General features: G+C 44.2%; 2 protein-coding genes across 14 annotated transcripts in view; one reads left to right on the top strand and one right to left on the bottom strand.

Moving 5' to 3' along the window:
- Window positions 1-1,280, bottom strand: part of ARID4B (AT-rich interaction domain 4B) — a 101,024-nt gene extending 99,744 nt beyond the window's left edge. For 4 of the 6 annotated variants that reach the window (XM_040597200.1, XM_040597203.1, XM_040597205.1 and 1 more), the window contains exon 1: window positions 1,028-1,280. The gene's annotated coding sequence lies outside the window, so the exon portion shown is untranslated. Of the gene's footprint in view, window positions 1-298; window positions 477-978 lie in introns of those variants that run through there. The other 2 variants (XM_040597201.1, XM_040597202.1) reach the window with 2 other exon arrangements.
- A 366-nt stretch (window positions 1,281-1,646) lies between these two features.
- Window positions 1,647-21,608, top strand: GGPS1 (geranylgeranyl diphosphate synthase 1). Of its 8 annotated transcripts, none has more exons than XM_040598134.1 (4): window positions 1,647-1,783; window positions 6,413-6,505; window positions 15,903-15,973; window positions 19,789-21,608. In XM_040598134.1, exons 2-4 carry the CDS (start codon window positions 6,439-6,441, stop codon window positions 20,548-20,550), a joined length of 900 nt encoding a protein of 299 aa, XP_040454068.1. In that variant the 5' UTR covers window positions 1,647-1,783; window positions 6,413-6,438; the 3' UTR covers window positions 20,551-21,608. The 8 variants fall into 8 exon arrangements, with proteins under 8 accessions (XP_040454068.1, XP_040454067.1, XP_040454069.1 ...); XM_040598133.1 differs by having other exon boundaries at window positions 1,647-1,792; XM_040598135.1 differs by lacking the exon at window positions 6,413-6,505 and having other exon boundaries at window positions 1,647-1,792.
- Window positions 21,609-21,827: the final 219 nt, after the last annotated feature.

Below are 21,827 nucleotides of genomic sequence, written 5' to 3'. Positions count from 1 at the left end.
GGATCCCCCCACTATCTCCCCGCTGAACCCCCTCCCCTCCCTCCTCGGCCGCTGCTTCCCCTCCAGCTCCCACACACCGCGGCTTCCCCTACACTCGCTGCCATTGACGCCATTTCTGTCAGAGGAGGAGAAACTTGCCACAACAACAACCCACCCCCAGCCTCCCCGGCTGCCGCGGGGGGGGGAGGCGTCCCCGGCTGCCTCCCCGGGGCGCTGCGCCCCCTCCCCAGGCACCCAGCAGGCGGGAGGGGACCCGCCAGGGTCCCAGCCCCGGGACCCCCCCTACACACACACATACTTTTACTGCGGGGAGCCGGAGAGAGGGAAGGAGGAGAGAGGAAGGGAGGCTCTTCCTCCATTGTACGAGGAAGAGTGCCTGTGTGCGCGGCGGGGGAGCGGGGTGTCGGTAGCAGCCCCCCCCGCCCCGACACACACACATACACACACACGCTTTTGTAGGGGCTGCGGCTCCGGATCGCGGCTCCTCCTCCCCCCCACCACCCCCCCTCAAATAAAGGAAAGCGCTGACTCCGCGGCAGGAGTTTCAGCAGCAACAGCCGCAACTCCCCGGCTCGGCGCAGCGGGTCCGGGCGGGGGGAGGGCGGGCGGGAGGCGGCGGAGGGGAAGAAAAGGAAGAAGAAAAGAAGGGAGCGGGGACGGGGAGGGAGGGGGGGCGGGGAGAAAGGGGCCCGACCTGCTCGGCGGGGACACCGAGCGTGTGGGGGGGGGGGGGGGGGAGGAGGGGGGCTGGAGAAGCGGCCGGTCCCTCCCGCAGGCAGGCGGCAGCCGATCCCCCTCCCCCCCGCGCCGTCGCTGGGTGTTTGGGGCGGCGGGGGGGGGGGGGAGAAGGAGGATCGCCGAGTCCCGCCGCAGTCTCGCTACGAGGAGAAAAACAACCGCCCCCCTCCCCCCCGCACGCACGCCCCGCCGCCGCCGCCCGGCCCCGCGCCCCCCCGAGGCCCCGCGCCGCCTTCTCACCCGCTGGCGGCGGGGCCGGGGAGCTCCTTCTCCGGCTCGGCGTCGTTACCTTTGTTCCGCGGCGCCCTCCCGCCCGCCCGCTACTCCCCCGACCCGAGGCGGGGGGGAGGGAAGGGAACGGGTCGAAGCCTCCCCTCAGCTCCGGGCCCTCTCGGCCGGCCTCGGCCCCCGCTCAACGCTCCGGCAACGGCTCTGCTCGCGGCGGCTTCGCGCGGCGCCCGGAGGGGCCGATCCGTCCTGCGCGGACCCGGCGGTGGCGGCGGCGGTGACTGCTCGGCTCGGAGCCTCTCGGTCCCCCTCCCCCTCCCACACCGACTGCTTGACTGACGGGCGGACTGGCCAGGGCACGCCCCTCTCCCCGCCTCCTCCATTGGGCCCAGGCCCGCAGAGCCCGCCCTCCCCTCGGCCCCATTGGCCGCCGCATCGGAAATACTGACATCATTCTTCTCCACTTCTATGGAAACTGAGACTCGGCGCCGAGGGGCCTCATGGGTGCCGCTGTCCTCGCGCGCCCGCCGTGCCGGCTCGGGCAGGGGCGCGCGCGGCGGGCGGACTACGCCTCCCAGGGAGCACCGCGCGCGGCCGCCGCCGGGGGACGGGGCCCTGCCCGCATGCTAATGAGCCGCGGGGGCACGGCCGGCGCCTGCGTGCTGCGGCGCTGGTGGCGCATTTTCCCCCAAGAGGGGAAGGTGGCGCCCGGCGGAGCGGAAGGGGGCGGCGCTCCGGCCCCCCGAGCTGCCGCCGTCGCCGCCACTCGTGGAGCGGAGGGCTGCCCGGGGGAGCGGGGCGCGGTTCGGCTCCGGAGGTAGGCGAGGTGAGCGGCGGCTGCCCGCGCCGAGGCCAGGAGCGCGGGGCTGCCCAGCGTCGCCTGCCCGTTAGCCGGCCGGGGCTGGGGGGAGGCGCCGGCGCGCTGCGGGCGGGGGAGGGGGGGGGGGCGGGCGGACTCGGAGCTCCTCAGAGGAGCCGGTCCTTCCCCCTCCGCACGGGGCCGAACGGCGAGGGCGAGCGCGGCGGCGGGGGGAGCGGGTCTCGCGGCCGCCCCGCCCAGGTGGGGCTGGCGGGCTGCCCGGAAGGGGGCCGGGAGGGGGCCGAGGGGAAGGGGGGGCCGCAGCCGGCGGTCGCCGTTGGAGCTGGGCGGCGCCGGCGGACGGCGGGGCGGGCTGACTGACTGACTGGGCGCTCAGGGGCCGGGAGCCGCGCCGGGCTGGCGGCGGGCGGCGCCTCCGTCCCCGGCGGCTGAGCCCGGCAGCGCGGATGAGAAAATGGGGGTGGACGGCGGGTAGGGGGAGCGAGGAGTCCTCGGTCTCGCTTTATCTAAAATGGCGCTGGCGCGGCGGGGCTGGCCGGCCCTTGGGCTGTGGCAGCGGCTCCAGGGGCTCGGTCGCGGTCACGTCCCGGGCGCTGAGCTCCGGCAGGCGAGCCCTGCAGCCTGCGGTCTGGCTGCCGCGCCTGGCGCGGGGGGTAGGCAGCCGCAGGCCGGGCAACAGCTTCACGTTCATTGTGAAATGCCGGCTTTAATCGCGGAAATGCCGCGGTTCAGAAGCAGTCGCGGTTCCTGCTGACCCCTGTTCTGCCCTCGGGGCCGCCTGCCGTTTGCGAGCCCTCCCTGGCGCGGCGCCGTACGAGGGCTCCCACAGCCCGGGTGCTGGTGTCCGGCTGCCGCTGCGCTCCGGCTCAATTATACCCGGAATTCCCTTTAAAATCGAAGCAGAGTTCCAGCAACAGCACGTTCATCCTGTTCAGATATTGGTGTTGAAATTGGAGCTACGGAGAGCTGCTTGTTGACTTAGGGGCATCTTCGGGGGAAGCGTGTGACTGCCCTTCACCTGCCGTCGGTGGGCGCCGGGGGTTGCTCGCTGTTAGCCTGGGCCGGGTGTGTAAGGAGGACTCCGCTAATCACGGCGAGGATGTGGGCCAGGGTGACAAGCATCCCGCCCAAATTACTTTTGTTGGATTAAGAGCCTTGATAGCCTCTTTGAAACAATACATATGCACAACAGTGTTCTCGCTTCTGAAACAGACCTCAATCCTACATCCCCTTATCTGGGTCGCTTTTTTTCCCCACTGGTTATAGCGTCTCAGTACGCTAAGTTCTGCGATGGAGCTGATTTAAGAATTTTCTGGATGGTTCCTTTTGTGCTACAGCTTCTCTGCTCCTTTGGTGGTTCTTTTGTTTTCTGTGTAACTGTACTGTGATTGGAGCCACTGAGATGATGATGCTTTTTAAAAGACAGTCTGTATATTTAACCTGGACTATGCCAGTGACCATATTCCCTTCATTTGGAGGAGGGGGCGAGCATATTCTGCAGAATGGCGTGGAGGGGACGGGATGAGAAGCTGATTTATGAAGTTTCAAAGTGAAGATTTTTCTTGACATACCCCTTAGATGTAATACTACTTGCATCCTCTCTAGACAGCTCCTAGACACAGATCTCAGTTCCAAGTATAGTTTTAGAGTAGTTCCAACTTACGGGAGCCCGTGTCACCATCTTATTTGATGTCTCTTTTCAAAGAGATGTTTTCAAATAGATCATTAGAGAGTAAGGCTTGTTGCAGTCCAAAAGACGGTTCTGTGGGCTCTGTTGTGATTGCATGGCCTGTGCCCATAACAGCTGTTCGATATGCTTACGTGGGGATACTGAGAAATAACTGAAAAAATAACTGTCATGCATGAATTGAAATGCAGCAAGTCGTGTACTGGTTTAAATCACAAAATTCTTTTACTGCTTTGAATAAGCATACATGTAATCAGTTCTTGTGCTTTCACTGACAGAAGGCTCTGAGCTCCCTTTCATTTATTATCTCCCAGCAATTTTTACTTTTTCACTAGGAGGGTGCTGACTAAGATCTTGTCTCTAAATGTCTTCACTGAGAAGACTTTCTGCAACAGTGCAACTCTTGTAGTAAATTGGTCAGTCAGCTGGGCAGGAAACCCTTAATATCAAGGGTTTCCCAAGTGTGTCAAATATGGTAACTTTGTGCAAAGAGTAGTAACACTATAATAAGTATGATATCATGGTATTCTTGCTTAAAGGCCTCTATAAGCAACTTCATTTATATAGTTCTTTATCAAGTGTCCCTTTGTGCAAGTTTGGAGGAGATTCTGCTCGCTGCTCTTGTTTTGCTGGGTGTCTTGGACACGTAGGTGTCTGACCATACAGTATGTCTTTTCCTTAGTGCAGATTACCTGCTACTTCATTTAAAGGTAGCATAGCAGTCCAGAAACTTTAATTACAGTGATTTAAGCTAAGTTACTATCCACTCTTTGTCTCTTAAAGCTTTTTTGCCTCCTTTTTATTTAAACAAACAAACTTGGCACTTGTGGGAGAAGTGCTTGACTACTCTTGCTGATAAGCAGCGTTGCAGGTGGACTCCTATTAGCTTTGTGCCAAATGATGCAAATACTTAGTTTGATTCTGTGTAATACCAGCAAATTTCAAGTTAGCTGGGGATTCTGAATATTGTCTTACTGCCCTACAGACAGGCAAGAAACTTACTAATTCCCTGAGAAGGGAAGAACTTCAGTATTTACTTTTAAGCAAAAACTTCTGCAGATAAGCAATTCCAGCGCTAAGATCTCTTCCCAGCTCTGTTGGATAGCTAGGTACTTTCAAATCTAAACCAACTGTGTGGCTTCTTGACAAACTAGTCACAAGAGAGTTAAGTTGATACGTGTGTCCTTATATCCATCTCTACCAGCTTCTTCCTGCTTAAAACATCTGGGGGTGGATTGTGGTGATTTGTTTTATTTCAATTCTTCAGTGAAGTCCTTTGAGACTTATCCTTGATATGTAAGGGTACAGTTTGACAAGTGACTCTCAGTGGCAGTGCTGGCTTAAAAGCACTTCCTATCCCTTCAGTCATACCAACAAGCTGACAATAAAATAGTGAGTAGAGGGTGTCAAATCTGATTTAGATTACTGGGTGGCCTGACAGCTAGTTGTGCCTGCGTGCCATGGGATAGGGTGGAAAGGCTGTACTGCTTGTTGTGGCATTACTGCTGAGAAACTATGCAAAGCTTTCCCAGAAGGTGCAGTCTTATGAGCATTTTGCTGGCAGCTTGGCTTAAACAGCCTTTCTTGCCCCTGAAGTGCTGATGCAGTTGATTAACCTATGCAGTGAGGCAAATAAAGGGATTGATTAAAACTTAAGCTTAGAGAAACTACTAATGCAGATCAGCTCCCAAGTTTGGAGTGCTACAGATACGTATGTGCGTGATGGTGGGAAGGGGTAGTGCCCAGGAACTGATTGAGCTATATTGAAAGGGAAAGGTCATGAATGCTGATGAGTACCAGTTTGTCCAGGTAGCTTAAGGGGAAGCAGTGATCTTTATGCTGATCCGAGCTTTTGAAGGGAAAGTATTGCTGGATTATTTTGAGCAACTGTGGAACACAGTTTATTCTGCTCACGTTAACCGCTCCCCTTAACGTACCTACATTAAAAATGCATCAGTCCATACTTTAAAATACCACTTTGAAATAGTTGGGTTTTGGGTAATTTATATAACTATTCAGTTGCTGCAGGGGCAAAAAGAACATCTTTTCCAGGATGCTAAGTAGCTGAGAAATGGTGCTGAAGTAGCATGAGACTTCATGCTATTGCTGCAGTTCCTGTCTTAAAATGACATTAGAAGAATTGTTTTGAGCTACTGCATCTGCAGTGCAGCAAGGAAGGCTAGAGGTGAAAGGACAGAAAATCTATTATAGAAAACAGTCTGGAAAAAACTGTAGATATAGATGACCAAAGGTATGTGAACCAAAACATAATCAATAGAAAATTGTTAAGCTAGGTAGGGAATGGATCCTAAAAGATTCATTGTAAGTCTGATATATATAGTGTATGGGTAAGTGTGTAAGGATGTCTGTATGTTTAAACAGGGGTAAGACAATGGTATATTCCTGTTTTGCCTTCTAAAACAGGACTGAAGAATTCCATCAGAAGGCTGAGGCTAGTGTTTAGCTTGTTTAGGTTGCCATGGTATGAGGTGTATTTTCTTCTCTTGGGCATCTCCACTTGTGTATGGGGAAAGCATTTAGGGAGGTCTAATCAGATTAGTCATACGAGGTTTTGTATGTGCTGTCTTCTCTGAAGATTTACAGTGAAGCTTCATTGTTATGATTGCTAATGTTTTAAATATTTTATCATCTAAGCCCTCTAATACATATAAAAGAGCAAACAAAGTCTAGGAGTTGATTTAAACTATTCATGAATAATTAAAGAAAACTGTATTTAGCACATAGGCTTGTTTCTTTTCTAAATGATATCTGGAAGACTTTTCTAGGTAGTAGAAGGTAGTATTAACTGAAGGTGTCATGTGCAAAATGGGAGTATTTGCACCTAAACTTGAAGTCAGCTGACTCTTTAATTGTATGCATCTGGTTTTTACTTCCCTAATTTTTTAACTAAATAGTGTTAATAACACTTTCTTTAACAGTGAACTACCTCTTACGAAATAAAGAAATGGATGGAATGGATGAGACATCTAAAAGAATCCTAGAGCCATACCAGTATTTACTTCAACTACCAGGCAAGTTTTTGTACTGTGTTTTTAAATATCAAAATTGTTTTTATGGCAGCTTTTATCTTTGGAAGTATAAGCAAAAAAGTTTATCCATTCTGGATTTGTGGATTTAAAAGTAACACTTTTCTACGTTTGTTCTTTTCTTCCTTTTGTACATTGGTACAATAGCTCTTTAGTCTGTTGTAGTGTAAGGAGTATCTCTGTTACTCTGCTCTCCATTCAGAGTAGCTGACTTGCTACTCCTTAAAAAAACTGGTAAGGGCAGGTACTGAAGACTTGATCGCAGTCTTAGAAAACAAAGCAACCTCAGCCTTGAGTTTATCCGCTTGCTGTACTGGACTCAGTGGGTTGTGTGTTTTGGTGTTTGGGTTGGTTGGTTTGTTTTTTTTTTTAAATAGCTAGGTTTTTTGTGTAATTTCTTCTCCCTGGTACATGTAGAGCCACGTGTTCTTATAGCTAATAGCCCTGTCCCCTTTTGATTCACTTGCCAGAGGATCAGCCAGGCCTTTGTATGATACCAGGTCACTAGAACACATTCAGGTGAAGTTTCCAGTCTTGAACAATACCTGTTTTAGCAGAATTCAGGAGACAGTTTGATGGAGAACTACTGTATGGATATGCCTTTCAGAAGCCTTTTTGACTAAACAGTCAGATTGTTTGTACTTGTACACATGAAGTGAAAGGAAGACTGTACAAGTTATTAAAGTGACTAACTTAGTGAAAATAGCAGTGGAACTGCTTTGTCGTTGGGAGTATTGCATGGTTGCCTTCTGTCCAGCTTATATTGCGTACTGTTGGCATTTTAAAGTAAGATACAAAATACGGAAATACTAAGGAAAATAATTCTGACTGGGATAGAAGACCTTCTGTCTATACAAGTACTGTAATGAGTCACAGGAACAGTACTAAGTGACTTTTGCATGTTTGCAACACCACCTATCAGCAGGGTGAGTCCTGTGGGTCCCACTTTGTTATACCTGTGTATAATGAATTTTATTATTAATATCCACAAATATTCAGAATTCTTGTTTACATCAGTGATTTCATTTGGCCTGGCAGTTAACACTACTTGAGTTGGGGAAAATAATAATAATGAAAAAAAATTGGCAAGAATGTGCCTTTTTAATGCTAGAAAACTTGTTTCCTCTTTCTTTGCAGTATATTCCATTTTGGTGTGTTCAACTGTGTGGTGGTTTTGCTAGAGAACTACCTTGAGAATGAGTCTACAATATTCCGGAGAGCTTTCCAAGAGTGGTCCTCAAGAAATTCACCTTCCTCTATGATATTTAATTGTACTTTTTGTTCAGTTAGGTTATCTCGTTTAACCACGGTATATTGTAACACCTCCGCATCTTTAGCTGCTTATTATTTAAGCTGTTGTAGGTAGCAGGAAAAAAAAAAAGTTCAGCTTCCTAGCAGGAAATACACAATAGACAAAGTGCCAAAACCACCTCCCATAGGCAAAGGTGCTTGACTAGTAGCTCTTCAGTTAGCTTTCATGTTAAATGATGCATCGAGGATATGCACTTAACCTTGCCACCTTGACTCCTACGACTAAATTCTTATGTCGTGAGTTCAGTCCTGATCACTCTATACTGATGGCTTATATAACGTTATACTTAGTCCAAACACTTTATATCCTATCTTGCTAGAGTATCATAAATCTGATTGTCCAGTTCAACACATTGATCTGTTAATTTAGCTTACACTTTGGAGAAGGTGAGGCACAAGATGCACGTCTATGCAGAAATGGTGGTGTCATTCAAAAGGGAAGACTTCTCTTCAGCTAGGCAGGTAAAAGTGGTGTCCCTGTAGAAGGCTTGTTCTGAGTAACAGGTGAAGCAGTGGGGATTCACGGTCATATGGCTGGATGTCTACAGTTTTTGAAACACTGGCTCTGCCCAGTCAGCTATGCCAAGTGCAGACCAGTAGGAGCCAGTTACTTGTGTGAACCTTGGAATTGGTATGAACATCAGTGCTTGGTGAGGGGAGAAAACTGGGCATATGCTAGCTGTTCATAATTAGGGTGGAGCCCAAATGAGATGCCTGAGCTAATCTAGCAAGCTGTTGCTGAAGGAGGCAGTTTCATTCTGTCCTCTTTATGCTTCTGGCAGTATTCTCCTGCTTCTGAACTTGTGCCAGTTCTCAGCTTGTTAACCAAATGATTAGTTATTATCAATCACTTAACCTGTTAAAAACTTGCCAGGTTAATCTTGTTCCTTGTTTGTGAGCTAGCACAAGGGTAGGGACAAGGAGCTGTTTCTGTGTTGGATCAACTAGAGCTCTAAGGGCCTTTTGCAGAAAGTTTGGCCAAGTGTCAAATATGTACAACTTTAAGTGGACTTTTTCTGCATACTTACCGCCTTTTAATAGTTCACTTGCTTATCTCCTAAGACCAGTTGAAAAAACAAACTCTCCAAACAGTTTAGTAACCTATGAGAATTTGAATGAATTTAGATACATATCAGACTTTGTTTACATTACAAGGGATTGTGTAACAGTGTTAAAGCTGTTTGGAAGGAGGAAAAAAAAAGGTGCCTACTAATGTTGACTGTAGTGTAAGAACACAATTGTTTATAACTGTTCAAGGATTCATCCGTCAATACAAGAAGCTGATGACTGCTTCTCAGTAATGAAGTAGGACTTTTAATGGTAACAGTTTGGGGGTGATACTTAAACTAACCTTGTCTATTTCTTTGACTTCAACAGCAGTAGCATAGAGAAGCTACTGGGCTTAAGGGTTTTTTACTATGTTATTTTGACTGCTAATATGGTAACTGATGTTTATTCCCTCACTAGCAGAATTTAGTGCTTGGGAGAACATGCATTCTGAAACAGTAACTTTTCTTGTAAAATATCCTTGTAATAGAATGTTGCCATATCAGTGTTCTACTTAATCTAGTATTCTGTCCCTTAGTCTCATAAACCAAGTGCAACAAACAGGATTAGCTTTCACAAATTCCAATGTGGTTTGTCCCAAAAATGGCCTGATGCACACATATCGTGAATCTTTTATCTCCAAGTGGCTGAGGTAACAGCAGTAGCTGGTTTTGCAGCACTAAGAAATATGTGGAATTTCAGTTGCAGCAAAACTGATGTGGTCAGTAGCTTGCTGTTGAAAGGGGTAGATTCTGATCCCACTCATGACTGTATATCTTCCCTTTCATGTCCCTCTGGTCTTGGCTGCAGTCTTTCCTGGGCTTGTTCAGTGAGCTAAACAATCAAGACTGGCTTTTTTTTTTCAGCTTTTTCTGCCGGGTTACTGAACTAGACCAGCCTGGTGAAGGAGTTTAGCACCAGAGGGCATGATCCCTACCACTGACATGACTACATTTGGCACATCAGAAGCCTCAACTTGGGCCAGGTTCCTGCGGGGGGCTGCAGCTCTCCAGGTTCTGAGCTGCAGGGGTGCCTGGGGGCACCCACTGAGAAGAAAGTGAGGTCTCTGCCCCAAAAGGTGTGCAGTAGTGGAAAATGTGTGTCAGCAAGCAAAGAAACAGTGGATGGGGGTCAGCAGGCTGCATAGCATCAGAAATAAAAGACCAAGACCCTGCAGGTTCAAGAGCCTGAAACTTTGAGGTATATTGAAGGAGGGACAGGAACAGTTTGTGGACATCAGGTTGAGAAATGAATACTCGCACAAAGGTGAAGGCTGGGAGCTGATGGCTTCCTGGTACTGGTGGAAAGATGCCTGTTCCTTGAGCAGATGTGTAGTTGCCACATAAGTTCAGTGCACTGAAAGAAGACACACGGCTGGAAGCTCTGTATACAACAAAGTATCAGAATGGCACCTGGTGACAGCAGCAAGTGATAGTAGGGGGAGACACTGCTGCAGGGGACAGAGGACTCCATCTGAGCTTCTGTCTTAAGGAGGTTTGCTTTTTCTCGGTAGCTTTGATCAGGGATGTTACAGAGAGACTGCCAAGGTGTGTGTCACCCTCAGACTACTTAACCCTTCAGCTCTTCCACTTGAGCACTAATGAATGTAGCAAGAGGATGCCTGGAGCTTATCAGGTGTAACTGTGTGCCCTTTGGAATGTGGGCCAAAGGCACAGGAAGCCAGGTGGCTGTTCTCTGTGATCTTCAACCCCCTTCCCTTCACCACTGAGAGCAACAGACAGATCTTGCCTGTCAACAGCTAGTTACTTGCACAGCTGATACTGTTATCAGAGATTTGGGGTTTATGACCATGGGACTCCCTCTGTAGAACAAGGAGTACCAGGAGAAGATAGCATCCACCTACCCAAGTTGGGGTAAAAGTCTCTGTCAAGAGGCTGAGCAACCTGTTGAGAAGGGACTTCCACTAGAAATCACAATAGAGGGGAATGGCTACACACAATCAAGTAATGAAATGGTGGACTTTCAAACAAAGGGTGTAGGCTGATGTGGACAAGGGTAGACCTTGTAATTGGCAAAGCTGAAGGTAGCTCATGCCAGGTATATGCACTTAAGGAAGTATGAATAGGACGGTGTCATGGAGGGAAAGTGTTGCAACACTCTCAAAACCATCAATCTGTAACAAGGTCTTTTACCATCTCATACCAGCATACTCTTCATACAGTCCCTCTGCTGCCTTCTTGTTGCACATCATCCAGGGTGTGTGTTCTCTTGTGCTTCTTCCTCGGCTGCTCTCTCTTCATTGGCTCTCAACCACTTAACCAGCCACAGCTGCACCTTATCTACATTGGCCCACCCACTGTCCCTGAAGCCAACCCACAGTTGTATATTATCAATGCTAATTAACCCAGCTTCATTCCACTGCAGGAAAGCTCTCACTTTTTCTGGGGAATCTGCAGGACTGAGTGCCTCTCTGAAGCGCCTTTACACAAATGCATACAGCATGGGGAATAAACAGCTGGAGTTAAGAGGTCTGCATGCAGTTGCAGGGCTGCAGTTCTGTTGGAGTACCTGATGTAGGATAGATAGCTCAGGCAGCTGGAGTGCTGCCCTGGATAGATAGGGACTGCCTAGGAAGGCGGTCCGGAATAGCAAGGAGTGGGAGCTGCATTATAGTGAAAGAGCAGCTGAACGGCATGGAGCTCTGCCTTCACTCAGATAAGCCTGTTGAGAGCTTATGGGTTAAGATTAGAGGGCAGATCAATAGGGGTGATGGTATAGTGGGTCTTTGCTACAGACCACCTGAGCAGGAAGAAGTAGATGAGGCTTTCGAACAAGTGGAATATACCTAATTTACAGGCCTTGGTCCTCATGAGAGACTTCAGCTACCTCGGTAGAAAGCAGCTGAAGCAACACAGCAGGGCACAGGCAATCCTGGAGGTTTCTGATGACCACTTGCTAACATAGGTGATCAAGGAGCTGATGAAGACAGGCATTGTACTGGACCTCACACTCAGAAAAAAGGAAGAATTCTTCAGGGCCTGAAGACTGGGGGCAGTCTTGGCTGCAGTGACCATGGTATGTGGCATTCAGGATCCTGAGAAGAAAGAACAAGGCAAAACTCAGGATCACAACCCTGGACTAGTTAACCCTATTTTGAACAGGGGAGTTAAGCTAGACAATTCTACAGTGACCTTAACCTGTTGCAAGTGGCTGCCCAGGTTTGAAAGTGTAAATGCCTGCTCTCTTTGCTTGTCTTCCTGCAGTTCACTTATGCTGGCTGTAGTGTTCTTGTAGCTGAGTGGGGAGGCCTGCTTGGGAAATTTATCTATTTAGCCCTAATCCGACAGAGGCTAAATGTAAGAGTGTACTGTATAGCTGAGGTAATACAGTAGCTTCCTCCAAAAGGGCAGTGCTGCCTTCCCCTGGCTCTTGGCATCTGCTGCTTACCCTGTACTAACTGTGGCAGATCCACTTCATAAGCTGACTCAGTGCATAAAGCTGGCAGAAAGCTAACCTAGCAAAAAGCAGACAGTTTTCTGCTGGGGTAATGAGTTGAATTAGCTTAGCGAGGCTCTATTGAGAGCTAGGTTAATAGTCCCTCTGCTTTTTCCCATGCTGTTCTAGTCCTTTTATGTACCTTCACTGTAAGTGGGGTGCTGCCCTATGGGTATAATTTGTGGTCACTTTAATGGAGCAAGAGTGAAGAAATACTTATCAGGAGTCTGTCCAGAGCTGGAGGTCTGTGGGTTTGGGTTCTGTGCCCTGTCACAAGAGCAATTGTATATAGAGAATGTCAGGCTGACTTTTTTTTTTTGAGAAGCATCTCATCTGTCTGAAGAGGTGGGAGGGTTTGTCCTCAGTACAGTATCTTTAATCTAACCAGAGCTTTGTTTCACAGATAAGGTTTTTACATTCTTATCTGTAGAAGGCATTTCATCAGAGTGACTCTAATGTTCTTAATATTTTTTCTTACCTTTTCCACCCAGCATTACTAAGGAAAAAAAGCTTTTTGTAGTTGCTGCTTGATTTGGGTAACATTGGGATCTTAAGCAGATTAAACCAAATGCATTTAGCATAACTTTGATAAAAACCAGATGCAGTAATGTCTATTACAGCTCTATACAGTAGGTGGAGCTTCTAATTTTGGAAGTTAGACCTCTGTTCTTCAGTTTTACAATAGCCTGCTTAGAATAATTAACAGCAGTTACATGTGACAGTGAAGAAACTGGATTTTAATTTTGTTCTAGTGTCCCTGAATTGTTGGCTTGTCTCGTTTGGGGAGAGACGAGGTGTGGTGAGGAATGGAGGCTTCTGCATCTAGGTTTTTGAGACCAGTATTAAGAGGAGTTTGGTCTTTTGCCAGGGCTGTAAGCATGAAGCATGCATACAAAAAATTGCTGTAATATCACATTGACCAGGTAGGATTGACTTCAGAACAAGATAAAATAGCATTTATGTACCAATAATATTCCTTTAAAGAGGCTCATGCAAGCAGATTTGTACCTACAAGAGGAAAGATGAATGCTTCACTATACAGATAGTGATTTTTCCTTGAATAGTCAGTGTCTAGACAGCCTTGCTAGTCAAGGTAGACAAGTCTAAAAATTCAAATGCTGTCTGTACTAAGGAACTGAAGTGGCTAAATCAATTGTGCATGTTAGTAATCCATTTGGAGTGTGTGCTAGTAGCTATGTTCCTCATCATAAAATAACACTTGTTGCTGAGCATCTGGCATTGCGTAAGCCTATTTTCTAGGAAACACATTTACAAAACCAGAATTAGCTGCCTAATGTAAAAGAATAATGTTGTCTGTATCAATGTAATTTAAAGTGAATAAACAACTGTAGATAAGGTACACTTCCTTAATGTGATACTATCTCTGAATAGTTTTCTTTATGGATGTACTGAAATATTTGCTGATACTTAACTGGCGAGCTATGCAGTTTGCCAGATGCTTGTAACAGTTATTCTCAGTATTTTTGAGTAATCTTTTGTCCTTTAACTCATGCAATTGTTTTAAAATAAAATATTGAACCTCCGATACAAGGCACTTTGACCCTCCCTTGCACAGTACTGGTGGTCATAAATGTGTAGCAAGTCAGATCAGAGAATTAATCTGTCCAAAATGTGATCTAACCATGTGGGGAAAAGGGTGGAAGTCTGAGTGCTTGAAGAGTTTTAAATCCTTAGTATCTGCAGGAGATACTATCAGAAGCAGGTCTAATTTGAATTAGTGGTGGTGCTTAGTTAATGCAAGGGATTTTTAAACTCTTGGGTACTAATCTAATTTTTTATTTAGTTTTGAGATCTGGTTACCTGTGTTAAATTAGTGAACTTCTAAGTCAGCAAATTATTGATTTAAATTAATGAGTTAAAAAAACCCCAACAATTTAGAACAGCTATGTACTTTCTTGATGGAGAACAAGCTTGACATGGGGATCTTAAAATACCTGTTCTGCTGTTTGAGAGAAAACAATCCCTCTCTCCTGCAGAAAGCTATTGATGTTTAAAACTAAGCACGGAGAACAAAAATAGAGAACACAAGGTAAAGAGAGTATATGTCCAGGTAAGAGTGCCCTTTCACACAGGACAGAGCCAGAGGACAAAGCTGTAGAGGGCAGGTGTAGGGGAAAAAGCACCTTTTCATTAGTCTTCTAATGAAAACCAAAGGACTATGGGGACAGGAAGTAATGGAAATGTTTGAGAATGGAGACAAAAATTGAAGCCCTCTGAGCCAGGGAGAAAGGCTTATCACCCTTGCTGCAGAGCCCAAACCACAAAGTTATTGCTTACCTGGTGGTAACTTAATTAGAAAAGGAGAAATCCTCAGCCCCAGTTTCTCCAGGGCATATCACTGCAAGTGAATCTACCTATTTTTATTGTTCTGTATGTGCTGGTCACACAGCAATAGAGAAGCCTTAGGGAGAGATTCAAATATTGAAATTTCTTCAGTGCTACGGGCAAGATGGCATCATCAACATGAGGACTAATATTGCAGAGTCATTAAGTTATGTCTCAGTAGATCTTGAGATGAGTAATATAGAACCCACTGTCTAGGTTGCACTGCTTTGAAGTTTTAAATAAAACTTTTTCCAAAGGCCTTGTTGATGTGAGCTACAGACACAGAGCAGTTTGTCTAAACCTGTCTTGCACTTAAAGATCTTATACATAGCTGAGCTTCTCAAAGTTCAGAGCAGCATTGTCTCAGCGTGGGTAGGGGGTGACTTAATTTCATGTTGGTCAGCAGTAGACATGCTTGTGACTCCTAACAATTTATAAAAGCTGGCATCAGTAACTTACAGGCATGTAGGTTAACTTCTATTAAAATGAACTGTCATATAAAATGATCTGTATTGAGTAGTAATGCTTATTTTAATACTAAACCTGGACTTGTGGTCTTGTCTTTCATTCCTATGAAACAGGGCAACTACTCTGCTCCACCAAACTACATTAGGCAAAGCAGAACGTAGCCCATTATTTTTGTAGACTTCTCGGGTATAAGGTAAACGTCTGAATCTTGGAGATTTCTGTTCTGTTCAGATTTTTGTTTAGAGTTATTCAGTATTTCAAATGACACTTTCTTGTTTTACATATTGTCAGTAGCAAGTGAAGAATCCTGCAGGAGAAAGACCTAAAAATGGAGAGAAATAGATACTCAACCAATTGTCAATATCTCCAACTAATAAAGAATTGTAATTTGATCTGTTACAGACATGAAGTCAATGTGCTTGTCAAACTAGGGCTTACTTTCACATGCAGTAAGCTGATCTATACAGGTTACCAGCATACTCGGGATCGCTTACTAATTAAACTGACAAAACTAAATACAGTAACCTGTAAATATGTGCTTTGCATATTACTGTGAAATGTTTAAAACTGAAGCTGCTGAAAATTGATGTTTATACAATGAGGAGACAAATTGTGTGTTATGTGGTATGATATATAATCAGCTTTCAGGTGATGATGCTGATCAGTTTACTGGTCTCAAATCAGTTGTTAAACTATTGTCCCTAATAATGAACTTTGTGACTTTTTATAAATGCCTGTAATATTTTTATTGTAGGTAAGCAAGTGAGAACCAAACTGTCACAGGCCTTTAATCACTGGCTGAATGTTCCAGAAGATAAAATACAGGTACTGGCTAATTATTTTTAAAGGGCCTTTATCTATTTTTCAAGACTACTGGTAACAGACTATTATCCTACATAGTACAGATCATCAGAAATCTTAAATGCACTAATTATAGTGCATATGTAGAACATATGAAAGTAAACTTGCAGGAAAACAACTTTAGTGTAAAGATCTGCCTGTGATGTAACACTGAAGAAGTTACTTCCATGACTTGTCTGATGTCTAGAATAGTTAGTTCTTTCCCAGTGTGTTCAACCTTTTAAGTTGGAGATAAGCAGCTACCGTTGTTACCTGCTTAATCTAACTAGGTTATTACCACTGAGTTTTCAATTAATTTTGAAAGAAGCTGGGCAGAAATACAGTGATTGAAAATAAAAAACATTGGATTTTGATACCAGAATATCAAAGACAGCAGTTACATCAACTTTATAAACCACTTCTTGTTCTGGATCTAAAACTGTGGGCTTCTTATCATACAGTCTAGAGTACTTAGTTTAATGCTTCTCATTGGAGTGTAAGAAATTCCCATCCCTTTTGCTTTTCTGTTGGACAAATCTATACAAGTTGTATGGCTGTGTATTTAAACACTGTGGCTTGTCAAATGAAAAAATATGCTCTTGGTTAGACTACAGGTTTGTTAAACTGCATATAGAGAGTGCAAAAGATGGTGTCCAAGACAATGTAAAGAATTAAAATAACCAGTTATGCTTTTTGACACTTAATGAGCTGATCCCTAGTTAATTTCATTAATTGTTGGCAGAAGTAACTTTAGAGTCTGCCAAACAGTCATCTTTAGGGTGGCTTGAGAATGACATTTCATAGTCCTCAAGTAGCAAAACGGTTTGACTGATTTAAACAATGAAGGAAGAGGCTGCATTCATTATGTATTAACATTTCTTTTCTATCTTCCAACCTGTCTATATAACTTTTTAGCCAGATTTATCTTGGCTTCCAGCTAGAAGCATCTTACCCTTTGTGCTCAATACGTATTCAAATAAAATATATTACAGCAACCTGTGCATTGTATGCATGAGTTCAGTCTAGTATCATAGGTCACAATTCAAACTGGCAGAAGAAGCCTCTGGTAGTTATCTAGGACAATCCTCTGCTTAAAGCAGGGCTTGCTCCATAGCTACTTCAGGCTACTGGGGGCCTTGCTGAGTTGAAAATCTGAGTATGTTGATTCTGCAGCTTCTTGGGGTGTATCTCCCCATTTTGAACCCCTTCCATGATAACAAACTCTTCCACTCTGTCCAGCTAGGTTTTCTTATGCTGCAGTCTGACTGTTGCCTCTTGCCATTTTGTTGAGCACCTGTAACAGTATGGGTCCATATTGTCTCATGTAAACTAAAGCTGCAGTGCTTCTGTGTGAACAGAAGTTACCGGTTCTGCTTGTCACTTTTAAACTGATAATCATTTAACCATTATTGAGAACTTAGACTGCTTGTTTTGGTTATCCTTATGAAGAAAACCAGTGCTTTAATGTTTCCTTTACCACTTAAGCTGTTTGTGATGGAACCTAATATTTTTTTCCTTCAGGTTATTTGAGGACAAAACCAAGATCCTGTCATCTTTTAATCTGCATCTTGACACAATTATTACTCCTTTTGTGCATACCCGTACTAATTTTAATAACTTAAGGTTGTTAATGACTGGAGGTGGTCCTCCAGACTTAATTTTACCTCTCTTGATGTCCGAAGTGTCTAGCAGCCTGATTCCTTTCCAGATATTTCTATTTCTTTTATTAAAAATATTAATTCTGTCACTTGTTATGGGACTTTTTTACCTTAAGTCTTTTGTCTTCATGTACTTTATTTAGATGATGCAGTTGAGGTGACTGTTCCTTGATAGTTGATGTTACTGTTGGCTGCCACCATTTCACATTTTTCCCAGCCAAGTGGTCTCTTCCCCCCCTCCCACACCCCTTAATGCATCTCTAGTACCCATCTGATGCTGCCCTGAGACACTTTAGGTTTTTTAATTGGAGAACACTGGGTTTGTCAGATGAAATTTCTTCTGAGAAGGCACTGAAATGGCCTTGTACAGGGCCAAGCAACTTTTAAAGCTATTGCAGTTAAGGAGGTAAAGATCTGTGAGTTGAACCGATAGTGCTGCAGCTGCTGATTAGATAGGCTTAGGTTGTAAGAAAGCGTAACACTCTTTTCGGGTTCTTCAGCTTTCATTATAAAGAACAGTCTTTTCATTTCTGCAGGCTACTTCCTGATGTACTCTAAAATATTTTTTCTGCTGTCTGAACTTTTTTGCTCCTTACTTTCAACTTTGAAGCATTTTTGACACTGTCTTAAGTTCAGAAGATAACTTACACTGTTTCAATTGAACCTTAAATATCTAGAAGCTGCAAAAGTTCATGAAACTGATGGTAATATGAATAGGTTAGCAAGAGAAATGCTGAAATAAGCTTATCCAAGGAATTCACAGAATGCAAGGAAACTTTCCTGACAGTACTGAGAATGACATAATGGTCTAAAAGAATATTCAGACAAACAGGTACACAAAGTTGCTTTCAGTAAGTACTCCATCCTCTGTGATGTAAAGTCAATGGGCAACAGCGTATCTTTACAGGTCAAAGTAGGGCTCACTTCTAACTGGTAGATGGGTCATTAGTGCTTCTTAAGTAGGTTGTTCTTGCAGTTATCTTGGACAAACATTTTAAGTTTCCTAGGATTTGGGCTTTAATCTTTGGGATGGTGGTCACTGAACACTAGGTGGCTTGCTATTCAAGAAAGTGCTTGCAGTGAAGTCTCTTTACTTTTTCCTACAGCATCCACCAAATAGGTCCATACTAGGCACTTGCTGCCATTTAATGGTGGCCTAGTATTTTTTAGAAGCAGTTTTGATGAATGTTGACTGAGTGCTGTGTTTGTAGCTAGCAAGTGCAATTGGTTCATTAGCTTTAAAATCATATCTTAATCAGATGTGTTTTGCTGTGAGTTCATACAATATGCTGTTTTATGTGCTTGAATTCTGTTTAAGCAGATGCTGAATATACTTGTTCCTTGCATAGCAGCATTGCAATTAAAACTGTACATAGTGCTAAAACTCTTGTTGAATTGTCCTGCTTTGGAATTGTTAAGGCTCACTTTTAGTCAAATGTAATCAGCTACAAGCTGATGTCCTGAATAGTTTACTGCATACCTCAGGTGGTGTATGATATTGGTCTGCCTAGTGACAAGTAGTAGGGCTGTAGGAAGCTTTCAAGAAGACGTAGTTTCTGCCTTTCTGCCAAGAATTTCCCAAATGATGTTTCAGAGAGAATAGTCTGTCCTTTAAGAGCTCAGCACTGAAGATTACACAAAGTGTGGGGGAAGAAAGATGAACTCTCTCCACTTATCAAAACAAGGTTTACAAAGCAAATGTGTTAATGGATGATACCTGACACTCTCAAGAGCTGACTTTGGGAGATCTCAGGTTAGTGAAGCTGAACTTGTCACAGCATCATGTTGCTTTTCTTTTGCTCTGTTCATGTTTCTAATAACACTTACTGCATGACTCCTAGATAATGATATATTTTAGAACTGTATCAACAACAAAGAGGAGCATGCAAGTGAGAAGACTTTAGGGAGTAAGTTCACTTTGAATCTGAAAACCTTATACAAAAGGCAGACAGCATGATCCAGGAATTAGAGCAAACTGACTGATGAAGAGAATCCAAATTAATAGTAAAAGCAAGTGTTCTGAAGGGGAACCTCACTGATAAAGTATTTCATTATTTAAAATTTTATCCACTTTAAATCAGGTCTTGCAAAACTGGAGGTTAAATTACAGTGGAAGACTTAATTTTTCTCTTCTTTTAATAGGTTATCATTGAAGTGACAGAGATGTTGCACAATGCAAGCCTACTTGTGGATGATATCGAAGATAACTCAAAGCTACGACGGGGCTTTCCAGTGGCACACAGTATCTATGGAATTCCATCTGTAATCAACTGTGCTAATTATGTGTATTTTCTTGGCTTAGAGAAGGTTTTAACCCTTGATCATCCAGATGCTGTTAAAGTTTTTACCCGTCAACTTCTGGAACTCCATAAAGGTCAAGGCTTGGATATTTACTGGAGGGATACTTACACCTGTCCTACAGAAGCTGAGTATAAAGCTATGGTACTGCAAAAGACAGGTGGTCTCTTTGGATTAGCTGTAGGCCTCATGCAGCTGTTCTCAAATTACAAAAAAGACTTAAAGCCACTTCTTAACACACTTGGCCTCTTCTTCCAAATAAGAGATGACTACGCCAACTTACACTCCAAAGAATATAGCGAAAACAAGAGTTTTTGTGAAGACTTAACTGAGGGCAAGTTCTCATTCCCAACCATTCATGCAATTTGGTCAAGGCCTGAAAGTACTCAGGTGCAAAACATTTTACGTCAAAGGACGGAGAACATAGATATAAAAAAGTACTGTGTACATTACCTTGAAAATGTGGGTTCATTTGAGTACACTCGGAATACATTGAAAGAGCTTGAATCTGAAGCCTATAAGCAAATTGAATCACTTGGGGGAAACCCTGAGCTTGTGGCACTAGTTGAACAGCTGAGCAAAATGTTCAGAGAAACTGAAAATTGAAAAATTTTAACTCCTGGTGGTGAATTAAAACTTGTTTTAAAATGGGAAAATGGCCGGACTATGAGAGGTGTTAATCAGTCTCACTTAAAACACTTTTTGTAGCCATCCTACAGAAATTACCATTAAAAACAATTTGATGCTAAGTATTTTGAAATATATACCCTATTATCTGTACAGTCTTAACTGTAACCGCTTACAGATGGCTTTGTTAAAGATGTACTAGAACTGCAACAAGTTTTGAATCTAAATGTGGTCAACTTTACATAGTCAGCATTATTTCATTATTTCTCATATTAACCAGGCAACTGTAGGTTTCTGGCTGAAATTGCATTAAGTCGGATTGACCTGAGTGTATTGAGCATTTTCAAACAATGCTCTAGTAAATGAAAATGTACAATGTTAAATAACAGAAGAAGGTACTTGCTGCCACAGTGTGCATAAAACTTGTGTGATATTTCAAAGTCAGACTTGGAAAGATCAGATGGATCAGCATATGAAGTTCTAAAATGAATATCCTGTCCAGCTTCTGGGGGTATTTTCAGGGGAATGAGGATTATGAAAGAGAGTATTTTATATGCAAATAAGACTAATGTTTAGTCTGAAATTGTAGCTTTATAATGACTTATAAGTACCTTAGAGAAAAGATTCCATTGCATCAGCAAAGCATAAATTAGCTGCTGATTCCCGCTCTGCAGTGAATAATTTTGATTGCCTGTTTTTAGATTTTTAAACAGTCATACTTTTTAGCCAGGGACTTAAATCTATGCATTAGAGCCCATCTATACATGTAGCTGTAAATAGTCACATGGTGAGCTGCTACTAGAAATGGAATGGGATTCACACCAGGTAACTTTAGACACTGTAATTAGTGCATGTCTCTTTAATCTGCTTATAATTGAGAGGGGCTTCTTCAGGGGTTGATTGGTAATTCATACTGCATACCTGTTCTGAATTGTTATCTGGAAAGCGAGATTGAGGGGGAAAGGCTGATAAGTGACAAAACTCTCTGCTCATCTAATGTATATAAATGTGTCTATATAAAGGTGAACAAAATGTAAGCAGAGATGTTTGTTTCTTCTTGTCTGGGCTGACTTGAATCAGGTTCAGTCCCTTATTCTTCACACAAATCTTTTCTTCAGTCTGGGGAGGGGTAAGGGTTTGGATCAAAGGTGGGACTGGTGCTATCAGCAGTGGTGTTAGCTCAGGCATACCCTCAAAAGAAGTGGCCAGAGGTACTTGGCTTCTGCAGCTGAAGGATAGTTTTATGTGGGTGTTCA

The sequence above is a fragment of the Falco naumanni genome, chromosome 6 (assembly GCF_017639655.2).
Source record: "Falco naumanni isolate bFalNau1 chromosome 6, bFalNau1.pat, whole genome shotgun sequence".
Taxonomy (NCBI): Eukaryota; Metazoa; Chordata; class Aves; order Falconiformes; family Falconidae; genus Falco; species Falco naumanni.
Note: the sequence above shows the minus strand (reverse complement) of the source record. Positions and strands in the feature narration are given on the sequence as shown.

Coding starts and splice junctions, on each gene's coding strand:
- GGPS1 (XM_040598134.1), top strand. CDS start 6,439: ATGGATGGAATGGATGAGACATCTAAAAGAATCCTAGAGCCATACCAG. Junction 6,506..15,902: donor GTATTTACTTCAACTACCAG/GCAAGTTTTTGT, acceptor TTTTTATTGTAG/GTAAGCAAGTGAGAACCAAA. Junction 15,974..19,788: donor TTCCAGAAGATAAAATACAG/GTACTGGCTAAT, acceptor TTCTTTTAATAG/GTTATCATTGAAGTGACAGA.